This window comes from Cygnus atratus, chromosome 16 (assembly GCF_013377495.2).
Source record: "Cygnus atratus isolate AKBS03 ecotype Queensland, Australia chromosome 16, CAtr_DNAZoo_HiC_assembly, whole genome shotgun sequence".
Lineage (NCBI taxonomy): Eukaryota > Metazoa > Chordata > Aves > Anseriformes > Anatidae > Cygnus > Cygnus atratus.
The window spans coordinates 3,163,882-3,179,316 of NC_066377.1; the positions used below are offsets into that span (position 1 = coordinate 3,163,882).

Here is a 15,435-nt window from a genome sequence, read left to right on the forward strand (position 1 = left end):
TTGTCTTTGGTGCCTTCCTGGCTCAGTATCAAGCTGGAGTAGCTTATATCCTTCGGAGATGCTTCATTAGTGTCCCAAGGGAAAAGGGGAGCAAGAGGCTGCAAGAAGCCTTTCTGCAGCCCCGTTCCAGCTGCTGTGGACAGCAGTTACTGATGCATGCTCCCACCAGGTGTGCAAGCAGAGGGACTGCGACCACGTTACCCCATTAGCTGACAAGGACCTCGGCAGAGTCCCCCTGTAAGCAAGAGGTGACACTGGGGAGGCGAGGCTGCTGTAGCTCACTTGCCCTGCGTCAGCACCCAGCAACTTGTACAAAGGGGTGGTGAGAACTGAGGAAGTTCACCGCACCTGCAAGCAGGGCTTTTTTGGTTTTAATTGGTTTCTATCTGTCAGACTTGTCAGTGGTGAAACTGGATGTTTGCAAAGAGAAAAAAATCCTTCCCCTTCATCCACCCCCACACCTCCTCCCTTCCCGCTGGTCTGTCTCCAACCTCCAGCACGATATCCGAGCAAGTTTATTCCAGCACCCGCAGGCAGCAGGAGTGGTGGAGTTTGTGAGAAGAGGCATCCCACAGCCCTGATTGCTAGCGGATATTTTGCATCCTGTCTGTGTTTGGGAATCATTTCCTTTGGGCGCTGTTGAGAGTCTGCCATGATCCGTGCCCTGGCCTTTAGGCTCAAATAGCTTCTGAGTTGCGCTGGTGCTTTGACAGCTTTGTAGGTCTGCAAGGGTGGGGTGATCAGGATGATCCGTCCATCCTGAGGATGTCCCAGGTGCCATGATACTGGTTTGTGCGTGACAATTATGAGCTAGAAAAGAGGACTAGACGTGGTGTTTACTAAAATAATGAATACAAGGGGAAGTGGGAAACCTCATGTAATAACTGCTGCTGTTCTCAGCATCAGCTGCCACAAACCTGTCATGTTGAATTAGCAGTTCTTAAGGGACAAGAAGTACTGCTCCCTCAGTGAATCACAACTGAGACATCACCTGCACAAATAATTCTATTAGGTTTGGATCGACAATGAAAATAAAGGATAAACAATTATCTAGTTAAGTTCTTCATCGTTTTTGGTAACATCATTGTGCAGAGTAACTGAATTACCTTTGTCTTCCCGTTTGTCACAGGGTTTGTAAGACACCCTTTCTTCCTTTCCCTCTTCTCTTGTGAGCACTGAAACTGAGTGGGGTCTGCCCCAGTCAGCTCTGAGATGAGATGCAAAATTTAGATCCGCACATGGCTGCTTATGATCCCCATGATGGAGCTAGAATATCTGGCTGTAAATCTGTTTCTCACCCTGGCTGTGCAATCCCAGTTTTGGCTGTCTCAAATTTACGTGCTATGTAACTACATAAATTTCATGCATTAACTCACAGTATATGGTATTGCTTCCACCCCACTTCGTGATTTATTTGAGATTAAATCCACTTTTCTGCATCACAGTTTTTCTGGGTATATCTGGTTATGATGAGCTCTCAGTGTTTGACTTCTGACACACTACATTTTCTAGTAGCACAGAACAGTTTAAGGGAAAATAAGGACTTGTAGCTATGAATATTTATGGTTAGAATTGAATTGTATTGTAGATTGCAATTCATTATTGCTGGTGGAATAGTATGATAGAAGCTAACACTTAATTTAATCGATAAATTTTCTCTTTTGTGCCTTGACCAGTGAACAGATTTATCTGAAACCTGTGTACTGTTAGTCTCAGTATTTAAATCTGTTTAAAGTAACAGCCATATTAAAGAAAATAAAGGTAGGAGTAAATCTGTCCATAATGCCAATAAGCCAGAAATATTTCTGCTCACAAGGAGTAAAAATGTAGAATTGACTCAATTCATTTTACAGAGCAGATATTTGCTATGAACAGAAGCACAAAGTATCCTCAATTTAAACATCCATGGGGTGTAACAACACCTGGTGAAGTGAAAAAAAATGGAACTCTGTCCCAAAAGAGACAGCAATTTTGGGAGCAGGCATTTGCCGGGCGATGTAAACAAACTTAATTCTGCTTCCCTGCTTTACTGTGATGCTGGGTGAGGGAATGCTTCACTGAGCCGGTGAGTGGGATTGTACCCGTACCCTGCCTTCATTCCCCTGCACTGGGTTCAGAGCATCCCTCTTTCCCCTCCAGGTCATTTTGACCATTGTCCCAGTCTGTGTTTCTCTGTCTTTGCACAATTAAACAGCTTCCTGAGAAGTTCCAGTTTATCCCTCCCAAGAAACAGGCTCCGTTTCAAATAAATATTCAAGATCCTCAGGTTTATTGTTTGTTACCCCAACAAAACCTCTTTCCCATCCTATCCGATTCAGTATTTCGTTTCAGTCCTATAGCTCCTCATTCTCCATTACTCTGGTGCCAGCCGCTAAGGAAGTCTTTTGGGCTCATCAAAGTCTTGCTGTGACTCACAGCCCCCTCCTACATCAAACAGCCTTTTCGTGGTGAGCAAGACAACCGATCTGCAAACCCTATGGTGCCTCCTGGAGAGCTGGTTATAAAAAATGGGCAGACCCTGAGCCCCGAGGCAGTCTGTAAGGAAAACGAATAGCACGGGGGGAGGAATTGTTGTAAACAAGTAGAAGTGAGATTTTGGTTGAAGAGAAAAGCTTTTGACTGATTTGTGAATACGTGAAAATCAGACGGGAGTAGAATGTTGTTTTTTTTTTTCCCCTTTTCCTTTTCCAGTGTTTTTCGCTATACGATGGTGTTGCTAACACAACTGTCTTCTCTCTGGAAAAAGTCTGCAAATCCTTTTGATGACATGATGTATGTGAAGACACAGAAAGCAAATATAATTCGCATTGTATATTTATTTCTCCCACGCTTTCTGATGACAGTTGGAATTCTTTGTCCCTTTTATCCTATACCTTAAACTGGTACAGCAGCTTAAATCTTCCTTAAAGCTGAGCATTGAAAAATGGGTAGCTTTGGGGCTGGCAAGAGTTTCAGCTGGGGGACAAAATGAGATCTCCCTTCAGAAAACTTTTCTGCCTTTGTCTCCCTGTACAGAGGTTCACTAATTTTGCATTTGCCTTCCAGAACGATGGGTGGAGCAGAGACAGCCCTCCGCGATTTCTGTTTTGGTGTTCACCTATGAGTAGCTTTGACTTTCCTGTTCACCACGGGTGTGAAGTTCCCACTCACAGTTAGCCCTGTTCTTTCTCAAGCTTGGTGCTGGGAGCTTTTCCAGCAGAAACCAGCCCTTCTTCCACAGGAATCAGCTGATAACAAGGGAAGTCAGTGGGGGCTGATGTCTGAGAGCTGTCCTGGCACCAGATCCGGAGGTAAAATCGCTGGTGATAGAATGAGTGGGTGGCCCAGAGAAGAGAAGAGAGGCCACCGAGGATGAAGTGCAGGACTGTCATTCAGTGCAGCACCGTAAATATGCTATATACATCTGCAAAGTGCATTTCTAATGCACTAAGTGCAAATTTACAGATTCATGTAAGTAAAGTGAAGGTCAGCAGTCTGATTGGGCTCCCCACTGGGTGCAGGCTCGCCATGGTGCTAGCACCGGTATGGGCGTCCTTGCACCTTGGCCACTCCTGCACCCCTGAGTCAGGGCAGCTCTTTGACAAGTTTCATGTGACTGTCAGCACCACTCAGCCACTCCCATGAAAACTTTTGTTCTAGATAGGCAAATTTCCTGTTTTAAAATATTTTCTCGTAATTGTTCTCTTCTGTGACCGAACACGCAGAGATCATACCACCCTAGGGCAAAGGGAGGGGGATTTCTACCAGTTAGCTGCAACGTTTTTCTCCTTTCCCAGGCACAGCAACGTACCCTATTTTTTGCAAAAAAAGATGTGTCTGAATCGTTGGTGCCTCTACTGCTCAAAGTGCTCTCTGGTTTTGTAGCAGCGACAGCAGCCACCAGAAGAGGTGGTGCACAATGACCTGTGTTTGTCTTTCACTGAACTGACTGTGGTTGTTTGGTAAAGGACATCACTCTTGCTTTGGTGAGGAGCTGGTTTTGACTGCATATGAAGGGAGTAAGAGTGGCAGCATGGGAACAAGTATTTGTCTCCCAAAGTCCGTGAAAACTTACTAAGATACGAAGTGAAATCTGTAAGGGTGCTTTGCGGATGCCAGTGAGCTCTATATGATAAACAGTATATTAAAAAGCACTGAAGCATGCTATGATAAACAGTCTCCTTCTTTGCAGTTGTAATATATACAATGAGCAAGAGATATCATCCTGTATTCAATCAAAATCAGGACTGGAGTCTTTGTTCCTTCCAGACATCAGCTATGAAATGTGATTTCTTTTTTAATCTGATCAGCGCCTCTGGCATTTAAGATTGGCTGTGGAGCTGCTAACATAATGAACTGCTTTATTTTCCCCCTGCTAAATGGTATTTAGAAAAAAATAAAAAAAGCCTTAGAAATGAGACTCAAACAAAGCTAGACTGGGTCACTTAAAAACACAAAGGGTATTTCTTTGCAGGTGCAAACCGATTTATACCAGTTGTGCATGTGGGCCTTCACCTGGCTGTAGCATCTTTCCCTGCAGTTTTACAAACCTCCCTCGTAGCTCTGGCTCTGGGATTCTGCCCTTGCAGGTTTGTCTCTGGGAGACTAACCATGGACCTATGTGACCTAGTGCAGATACTGCTCAATCCTGAGATATCTGTGAGAAAAAAATAGTACGTGAATGCTTTCATTGGAGATTACATAGTCAGGGAGCAGTGACGAGTTGCAGAGCAATCAGACCTCCTTATTAATTATAATGTGTTTGAGTGCCTGAGGCTGAAAGCTGCATTGCAGTTGTGGTAGACATATCTTTCCTAATAAATAGCTTCCAAAGACAGGAGAAAGGACAAGCAAAGAAAGGAACAAAGAAACTCTAGGCTAACTGGTTCAGCCTTTAATGTGACTGAAGCTGATGCAGTGGCAAAGTACGGCGTGTCCATCTTCATGCTGCACTTTATTGGGATGAAGGAGGACGAAACGGTGCATCCAAGATGCTGATGTTACTCACAAGTGAGGAGTCTGTACCTCTGCAGATCTTGAAGCAGATCTTCCAGGCCGTACATTCATAATCATTCCTTTTTGTAACGTCAGTTTACAGTGAAGCTGAAACGTCCACACCGCCCATGTCAGCTGTGCACTTGAGCAACAACAGTGTGAAAGCAGACAAAGCGACTGCTCCTGCTTTACAAGATGGTTTTACATTTTTGTGTTAAAAGGGTGGAGGATATTGTTTCCCATTTCTTCAGAATTTCATAGAGAAGCAGCCAAGTGTAATTAAATGCCATGTCCGTGGTGATACAAGCCAGCTGGGCCAGACAGTGCCTTCAAGTAAGAGGAAGAGCTCTGCACTGGAAGGACTGAAAACTTGCAGTGAGTTATGCGTGCGCAAGTGTTGCATTCACACATGTGATATCTATTTCAGAGACAACCAGAATTTTTTCGGACTCTTCCCATTTATTCCCTGCTGTCAGGAATGAATTAGCTGTGCTCTCCCTCCTTCTCTGCTGGTCACAGTCCCTGAGGGATGCAGGTGAGCTGTCCCAAACTTGCTATCACCATCCTGTCCCTGGGCGTTCAGCCTCTGACCGGTGTGTGCTCACCCCACAGGGCTGCCTGCCCCCCCTGGAAGCAACCCCAGCATTTTGTTTGGGGCCCGGGGCTGTATCGGTGCTCGTGCACTGCAGGAGGGGTTTTGCACTTGAGTGCCCACTGTCTCTTCACGCTTTCCTTCAAACTTAACAGCCCACACGAGACTTGTAATAATAACCGGGATGCGCTGCCTTATTGCTTGAATACCCTCGTGGATATACTCAACCTGATCTACAGTTCAAATAAATTCAATAAGACAGAGGAGGGTTTAAAGACATTTTAAATAAATTAACTTCTGGATGGATGTTTATTAAGTTTTATGAAGCCATTTACTAAAATGCAATGTTTGTTTCAAAAGGCGTCTTAAATTTTCCTCTTGTGAACTATGGAAATTACTTTTATAATTGAAATGAGAAATATGGGCCAAATTGAAAGCGTTCCTCCTTGCTTGAGACACAGTCTCTTTGCCTTTCGAAAAGAAAAAGAGACAAAGAAACTCACTGACTCCCACAGTCTTTTCCTTTCCTGTGCATGGTGGGGCGTGATGTGAGGCCTGATTGCGTGAGATGGGTGGGAGGGGTGCATGGTCGGAGCGAGGCTCTCTGGTTCCCAGGAGTTTTGCTTTTTCAAGAAAATCGGTCCTGAGCTAGAGAATTCATGGGCAGATGGCAACATTTTTCACCCCAAAATCAGCCCAAAGCCTTAAATTCAGATATTTATTTCTTAGGATCAATAAATGACAAAATAAAATAAAACGAAGTAAAATACCATACAGTACAAAGGCTAATATCAGGAAATAACCATTTCATTACTGTTTGATCAGTAAATACAGTATCAATAATATCATGTTACATTGAAAGGGTGTTTCCCATTGCTATACAAAAGGATTTCACACCCTCTTCCTTCCCTTTGTCACAGAAACTCTTACAAAGGAGACTCTGACACACTTTTAACATTCATTTTTTCCCCATTGCACAACAGGCCACAGAAAATAAAGCACATCAACATTTTGTATCTCAGAAAAAAATAAAAATAAAAAGGTGCACTTCCAAAAATGTTTACCATAGATACAGAATGTGCAGGACTATCAGGTGGCACAGCTGGGGAAGGACTCTTGATCACAAAGCCAGGACACAGCACCATGAATTTTAGCAATTTCTGATTCTCTACTGAATGGATCCAAACTGAAAACAGAAGGTTCATCTGTGATGTCAAGAATCAGAGCTCCAGCAGATACAGCTTTGTTGAAACAGCCGCCACACGACACGGTCAGGAAGATACCGGACCAACACTCGACGCGTTGCACAGGAGAACTCAGTGCTCTCATGCCACGTGCACGAATGGCAGCCACACAGATGCTCGGTTCACATCCTAACCACACGCTGTCTGCAGCAATAGCACGCCTGGGGGGTTTATTTCCCTAAATGTTTGATGCTAGAAATGCAAAGGCCCTGTGACTGTCACCTTTACAGCGTGTGTCCTGCTAACCCTCCTCACCAACCTTCCCTTTTAGTTTTCTTCTTCACCCGCGCAGCCACTGAAGCGAGATCTCGTGCACTTTACCAACAGACAAGCTCAGCAGAGTGTTCGAACACCGATGTGTACGGGGCCTTTGGTGAGAAAGTCCTGTCTGGGGGAAATTTCTGAATAGCGTAATGACTTCGGAAATCTGATTTCACACGCTGCCAAATGGATGGCCCTGCCTAGAATGCTGTGAAGATAAACGAAACCTCAAAATAATATCTGGAGAGGTCACTTGGTAGTCTCTCTTCAGATGGGAATCTCTCCGAATCCATCTGGCAGCACTTCACATCTGTGGGTTCAACAGATTTTTTACTTGAAACTAACAGTTCAAAACACTTAGAGGAAATTTGCATAGATTAACAGCGTGCTGCATGAATGCTCGCCCCTCTGCCCCCGCAGAGAATTCAGACAAGGCAGGAATACAAAGGATGGGAGCATGCATTTTGTCTAATGGCAAAAGCCAGTTATACTCGATTAGGTTTAAAGCCAAACCTTGTTGGGTTAGTTGTTCAACCATCGTTAAAAAGCATGGAAAGAAAGAGAACCATTTTTCTGACAGATGTCCTTGGTATATACTGGGCTTTTTGTACCTTCTTCTTCCCTAGAGTACCGTGCGTTCCTCTACAAAACCACGGGGTCTTATACTGAGTTACCCTCACTTCTATGAGCTCAGGGTAACTAAAACTCTATGCTGGATATAGCAAAACAAGGTGGGGAGGAGGAAGAGGATGAAATCAGCTGTAACTTCCACTTCTCAACTCAGGTAGTCAGATTTGCTCCGTGGAAGAGGTAGCTTTGAGCTGCACCCTCAAGTTAAGGCCGTAGACTTAGGTCTGCACCCACTAAAACTGCGGGAGCAGAGCTTTAGAAGCCAGTAAACTGCTCGGATAAATCTCCCAATATGAGCAGCTCTGCAGGACTTGTGTAGCCCAACAAACATTGCAGAAGAAGTTTCTGATAAGTTCATGTTCACTCCAGCTCGTTCCCATTTTCATGACAAACCCCAAATAAACCTACCACTTTACTTTCTCAGAGCTGTGATCAAAAAATCTGTAAACAGCCGGTGTATCAGCAATGAAAATCAAAGCCAAACAGCTTATGTGAGACAACATTTTTTGTACAGTGTTTTCTAAGCTAATCAAGCACATTTCAGCAGGTTGGTGTTTAACAAGCATAGTAGTAACATTAAACGTTTCAAAGGTGGATATTCAAAAGCAACTGAGACACGTGGGATGTTAAATCGTAACAAAAGTCAAAGCAACGCACAGTTGGAGCTTCCACAGGAGGTTTCCGACACCACCTCCCAGCTGTTGACTCTATTTAGACGTGAAGTTAAAACATCTGGGTCCTCTCCAGAACCATTTAAACATTTTCTTGCCTTGAAGGCCAGTAGTAAGCGTGTGATATTAAGACTCTTCTTCCTCTGCTCCTTGTACCTGGACTTCTCTAGCGCAGGAGCAGTGAGAGCAGTGGAGATGAGTGGCTTTGTAGGGTCTGTTACAGATGATGCCCACACCAAGTTATTTGCTGTGTGGCCACCTCACCCTCCTCAGCTTATTCAGCTGGAAGCTGCCAAGCTGCCATGAGTGCTGCGTCTCCCCTGTGCCTGTACAAGCCTGCCTCTCTTAGGACTGCTGCTCTCAGCTACAGTCCCCCATAAAAGTCAGAAAGGTTTGACTAAGCTTCAATGGACAGATATTAGATGAAGGTAGCAACAGTGAGTAAACCAGGAGTACACAAGTAAGTCTGTCCATGGTTCTGCAGTTCCTACACGTTGTACATAGCCCATACGGCAGCATGTAAGGTCTATAGCTTCTTCCTCCCACCTGCCCAAGCCATTTCTAACACACGCGATGTTACACACCGACATGATAGCATTTGCTAGTTCCTCACAGATTTCCTTCCAAGGAAGGCTCCTTTTTGCCTCTTTTATTTATTTATTCATTTATTTATTTGTCCCATTACCAGTTTTTCTTGCCAAAGAGGAGTCAAGTGTGCTTGAACAACAAAAGTGCTTTGTCAGTTGTAAACTCTGCCCTCTGTTTCGTGCAGCCAGGGCAAGAAATTAAGAGAAGGCATGGCAGGACAAAGCCTGTAGTTTGGATGGATCAGAGGGAACTAAGGCCCTGCTGATTCCTGTTTTGAGCCCTTTCTTTTGGAGTGGTTCTGTACTAGGCATTAAAATAATTCCCCCGTCCCTGCTAGGTGCGGTTGTAGGTCATGGCTGGTGGTAGCCAGATCTACGGTGGTAGTAGCCAGCTCTGTACGATGGCTGTAAATGCCTCAGCAGCAGATAGCCATCACTCACAACTCACAGCAAATGCCCCAGAGCTGCTTTCTCTGTGTCCTGAGCCCCATAGAGCGTAACCCACAACATACTACATCTGGAGCAGGAAACATCACCGGTACCTGCTGGAAGTGACTGCTCTCCACGGCTGTGTGACGCTGCTCTGCGAGGGCTCACGTAGCTGCCCGTGGGGTCAGAGCCACGTATCCAGCACTGGGACCGGTGTCACGGGCTGTGGGTGCTCCTTAGTTGCCGAGTGGCAGGGGATGGGCAAAGCCTGGCAAGCTGGATGGAGCCAAGGGTCTCTTCTAGTCTGTCGTCATGAAGAGGGAAGCTAGTGGCATGTGCCGAGGGGCTGGGGCAGCTCCTGCACGGAGCCTCCTGCCACCAGAGCTCAGCAATGCGCCCTACCCCTGGACCTCCCTTCTTACAGAGCCTTTCTGTGCTTCTGACCAGGAGCGATCCCCAGCCACTGGCTTTCCCACAGCCACTCTGAGCAGCAGAAATGAACAGCAATGTCTGTCACCGCCAGAGAACAGCCCTTCCTGCAGCTAAAACCTAGCCTTGTTAGCAATGCTCTCTGGTCTGCCCTTTGCCCTGACACTGCTCACCTCTTTTTTAGAATCTGCCTCCCTTTGTCAAGGCCAGACCTTTAACAAAATGTGAGGTTTTCCTGATAGGATGTCTTTGGCTCACCTTTGTGTGAGCATAACGGGAGGCTCATGGGGTGGGTTTCTGACTGTGCCCAGGGCGTGGGATGTAGGAGGAGTGCACTGGCAAGGAGCATGTGGGCAGGGACAGTCCTGATGTAGTTTCTGCCTTGGTGTGAAGGTCACTAACAGCAAATCAAGCACAGGTTGTTCACGATGATGGTTTGCAGGTCACAGCCTGGTGCTGTGGCAGCAGGGAAGTCCCTTTAGCTTTGTCCCAGGGACCCGTGACTTCTGGTGCTAAAGGCTCAAGAGAATTTGTTGCATTTCCCAGTTGGCTGTTAGAGGTGGAACCACATGGGAGAAAACCTCATGCTATCCATCCTGGCCAGCTGAGAAATTTCAAATTCAAAGCAAAAATCAAGGGGAAGAAAGAAGGGGAAGAGAAGATAAGCTTTATATTCTCTTATTTTGATCCTATTTTATTTTTAGAGCATGCTCATAGTCAGGGTTCAGCACAACCTCTGACTGTCCCAAACTGTCGGATTTGCTGCAAACAGCTCTCGCTGCCATTCCTCTGACTTGTTAAAAGAAAGTTGTTTTAGAGCTAAGACTCCCCAGCTTAGACCATCCTGTGTTCTTCATTTGCACTATCTGAAGATGTGTATGTGCAGATCAGTATGCCAATAGGTTTGGTAGCAAAAAGAAATAAAAGAAAAGGTAGAAAAAGAGGCCCTACCGCCTACAACTGATAACCCATGAAATGTCAGCTGTGTGAAAATAGTGCAGAAACAAGTAAAACTGGAACCAGAATGTGAAAAATCTGAGAGTCCCACAGAAATGGGGCAGGTTGCTCATGTGAAAAATCTGAGAGTCCCACAGAAATGGGGCAGGTTGCTCTTATCTCAGCAGACTGGAGCCCTCAGGAGCCTGCAGCTTTCTCACCTCTTAGTGCAGGCCAGCTAAGTGATTTCCCTGGCAGAAAAAGCAGGGTTTGGCTGTGTGGCATAAGTAAGATTTTCCATTTCTGTTCATTTGCAGCACTCCAGCTGGGCACAGTTTCTGCATTCCCAGCTTTGCCAGAGACTCTGTTACTTACTGGTGTTGCAATACCCAAAGCAGGGAGAGCGGGGCTCGCTGTGCCAGGCACTATACACGCCCTAAAGTGAACGATGATCCCAGGCTACTCCCATCCCAATCTAAGTAAGGCATCATCTGTTGGTATTTAAGTTCAAGGAACCAGAGCGGCTCTATTGAGCACCCAGGTCATATTCATAAGAATTTAGATCTATTTCTAAACCCACCACCTGGCTCCCTGAGTTTTCACTCCTTGCTCATTGAACATCCCATAGATGAGCACGCCCCTTCACCAAAAACATCCCTTTCTGTTTGAAACTGCTTTCTCCTCGTTAGACTCTGCTCGCTGCCACCAAGAGATGTGATCTCGAACCCTTGGATATGGAATTGGCATCTCTGCCTTGAGAAAAGGATGAAATGCAGTATGAATTTGCTTACGTTTAACATATATTGGCTTCCCAGTTAGCACTGCACCTGGATTTATGCCAGACCGAAGTTACAAAATGTGTAGACATTACTCACAAGAGGCAAGGCCAACGCGTTAAAATAACCTCAAAGTTACTGGCAGAACGAAGCCTATTTTTCCAACAAAAACGACTTTGCTAAACACACTTGTGTTACGTGAATTGGAGACCATGCCTGAAAGTCACAGAGGCCTCTCTCAAGTTTTGACTCCACGATGAAATAAATGCATTTCCCTTCCTCCTTTGGCTTCAGTATGTTGTTTCCCTTGTGACCTGGCTGGAAAACGTGTGGTTGCTGGAGATGCTGTTGGATTTCCTGGTGAAGGCCAGTCGTTTTTTCTTCTTCCTCCACGGCAGGCACAGGAGCGTGAGCGTAGAGAGGAAGATCTGTCGGAAGTTTGCAGACACCAGGTTGTACAGGATGGGGTTGATGGCCGAGCTGACGTAGAAGAGGACGTTGGTCAGCATGTAGAAGTAGTGGTAGAAGTTGTAAAGGAAACTGGAAGAACAGATGAAAGATAGAAGTCTGAGTGAGTGTGGAGAACTGAAATAATTCGAAGTCACAAGGGTGAAAAAAGCATAAGCTGTTCTTCCAGCTAAGCTTTCTCTGCTAGGGACATGGGTTTGCCATCGGGAGTCAGTGCACGCACCCTGTGTTGTTAGCTGCCACTGGCCAAATGCAGGTCAAGTGCCTTTACAGGGCTCTTGCCCCCGTTGTTATCAGCTGGAAACTCATTTATGCCCTGGGACTGGATGGGGCATTTACCTCATGTATTCATTTTGCCTTCGAAAATAGACTTGCTTGAAACTGAGAAACCAGTTGGAGATTTGCTTGTGTGTCATGCATATACATTAGCTTGACTTTCTGGCTGCAGTTCTGGTATCCAGAGCCTGCAGAGAAGCCAAGACCCTGTAAAAGAAGCAGTGATCTCCTCCCCGGGGCAGTGAGAGCTGCACCACCTCCTTCGGTGGGTCCCCGCGTTGGGATTTGTCCGTGCTCTGGGATGGTTTTCTCTGTTCTGGGGGCAGGCTGATGACAGCGTGCTTTTAAACATAGCCTGACCACCACAAGATAATGTTTTCAGCTAGAATTGGTTGAAAACGCTTAGTTATTTCTGTTTCTTTCTGAAATAGCTTTCCTTGGGAAAACTGAGATCAACAGCTCGGAGATCGTAAAGGGTTTATAAACAACGTGGGTCTCATTTTCAGGAAAACGTTCCTCGGGATCATTTATCTCAGTGGAAACCACAGACCTTTTTGTTAGTCTGAGCACTGTCTAACAAAAGATAAATAGCCGTGTGCTGGAGTACATCACCAACCCCCACGGCCCCCTCAGCCCTGCCAAGTACTGCCCGGCCCATCCAGCTCTTACGAGCAGAGTTTCTCAATGTAGTTGTGAAGAATTAATTTAACGCAGATTTCTCTTCTTTAGGGACAGGCACATGCATTTTATTTATAAATGATTATGTCAAGCTGCTGCGAGCTCTTGATTAGCTACCGTACTGATAGTTCACCATTCATAATATGCCTGTAAATTCAACATTTTCCTAAAATCACTCATGGCTTTTAATAGAAGAGAAAAAAAAAAAAAGTGAATGCAACCACAATGCATAAATTCACACTAACTGCTGATGGAATTCTCTACCCCTTTTGCTCATAGCAAATGCGGGCATCACAGAATTGATTGCTGCTTTAAGTAGTTTTCTTATAGGAAAGCAAACAAGACACAACAGTTTGCCCCAGTGTGTGCCTCGAGCTCCGTTGTTTTCATGATTAAAGATAGGGTTTGGCTTTTACTACGGATGGATGTACAATTCCATTCAGAAGGCTGCTGTATCATAAATTACGATTATTTGTTTTTGGAGTTTATGAAATTTTAATGTCTCCTTGTTCCTTGGCTTCTTGGTATCGAGGATTTTTTCGTTTCCTGGTCATTGCAGGAAGCAGAGCTGGTTCCAGAGAGAACAGGGGTGCAACGCTGTGGGAGGAGGGATGCATCTTTCTCTGAGCACCTCTCATGCCATCTCTCTGTCAGGCTAAACCAGGTTTATATCCCTGGACATAATGAGCTCTTAATTGCATATTTGAAATGAATAAACAGTTCTGTGGCTGCTTTGCCAAGGAACCTGGCCTGATGTGGCAGAAGGGCTGCCAGCAGCCGTCTGTGAGCACCGCACGTGCGTTCAGTGTAGGTATGCAATGCGTGTAGGTACATATCCCTAAACTGGCTGCGAGTCTGGGCATTTTCTAATCAGTGACAATTACTGGTATTTAATTTTGAACCACTCCCTGTAAAACCCAGTAAATGCCCTCAGTGAGCAGCGCGGTTATTTTCCCGTCTGCGTAATCTCTCCTGTCACTAAGGGAAGGTGGCGCTGGGGAACGAAACCACGCTGACAGGAGCTGCTCTGTCCTAGGGCCAGTGGTCGATATCTCCACCACAGGGACAGCAATCCACTTCAGATGCATAAACGCCTCTGCCAAATATCATCTCATCAAGGGCTGTCAAAGGTGAATATCTGTCAGCGGTGTCAGCGGGGGCGATTCTGTGGCCGCGGCCACGGCAGGAAGGGCTGCTGATGCATTTCAGGGCAAGCTGATGCTCCCCCACCCACACCTGGGGGTTTAGATGATAAAGCCAGGACTCCTAAATTTGTCTGGCAATCATGGCAAGAAATCCAAAAGAAAGAATAAACCAATTAAGAGGTTGAGGCTTTGACCCCGTGGTCACACCTCCGCTCCCCAGGCCCCACTAGGCCCCGATCACTCACTCTGTCCAGTGGCTGGAGGGGATGTAGCAAAACATGAGGCGCCGTATGTGGTAGGGGAGCCAGCACACCACAAAGGCAATCACCACAGCACCTGCAAAGAATGGAAAAAGTTAACTTTTTGTGAGCAGTTCTTCATCAGGAGTGAGAAAGGGACCTTTCTGGGAGGTGTTTATCAGCATAAACTGATTTCCTAAAGCCCCGCTTTGTTCTTACCTTGCTGCTGTGCCAAGAATTAATAACCCTGAGGGACAAACAGCCTGAAAATGTCTATACAAATAAGCATAACGGAAATAATAGAAAATATCTATAAGCACAGAAGCAGTGACATTATGAACAAAAGACACAACACAGATAAGGGACTGTTGATGCCTAGTTCAGATGCAGGCTAAATGAAACTGGTCTGCATTTGCACCTGTCCTTGTGTTTTATGCCCTTGTGGCACCAGGTATTTTGTCTACAGTACTCAGAGAGTCAGTTAGTGGATGTTTTTCATCCAGGTAGGCAGGGAAGCAGGGACGCTGTAATCCCATTAGTTGGTTATGCGGAGTCACTGGCTGCAGTCCCCATGGTGCTTGGGATCATTAAACAGCCTCGGGAGCTGCTTTCTGGTGGCAGAGCTCGTCCTTTTGTTCTATATTTGTGCAGTACCTGAGACAGTGATTACGAGATGCTTGGGTCTGGACATTGCCATCATACAAATCATTAATTAAAGAGTAAAAAGAGAAGGATGATAGTTTTTCTTCCTCTCCACATTCTAGCCAAGGATCATCAACCAATGAAAAACAAAATGCAAGAACTCCGAAGGATAAAAGCCCTTCTGGTGCTGAGCGTTCGTCAATCTAGATTAAAAAGCAGATATATCAGGCAATCAAGGGAAAGACTTGTTTCCTTTTGTAATATGTATTTCAACCTCTGTATGAAATGACAGGATTCTGGCAGAATCCCAGCAGGAAATAAAGAAATCTCAGTTAAAACATAACACAATAAAACCCAAGAAGAAAATCAAGACTAAATAAAATGATTATGTTATTTTTTTTTATCCCAAATTTGTTCTACAGACAATAAGGGCCACATTATTCTTGCCCTTTATGTGA

General features: G+C 45.4%; 1 protein-coding gene across 1 annotated transcript in view; it reads right to left on the reverse strand.

The window, feature by feature from the left end:
• Positions 1-11,819: 11,819 nt before the first annotated feature.
• The window catches only part of NTSR1 (neurotensin receptor 1), a 47,671-nt gene continuing 44,055 nt past the window's right edge, over positions 11,820-15,435 (reverse strand). The window contains exons 3-4 of the mRNA XM_035547987.1: positions 14,342-14,432; positions 11,820-12,069 (exon numbers count right to left, since the gene is read on the reverse strand). Of these exons, the coding sequence (XP_035403880.1) occupies positions 11,820-12,069; positions 14,342-14,432 (341 nt within the window). The remainder of the gene's footprint in view (positions 12,070-14,341; positions 14,433-15,435) is intronic.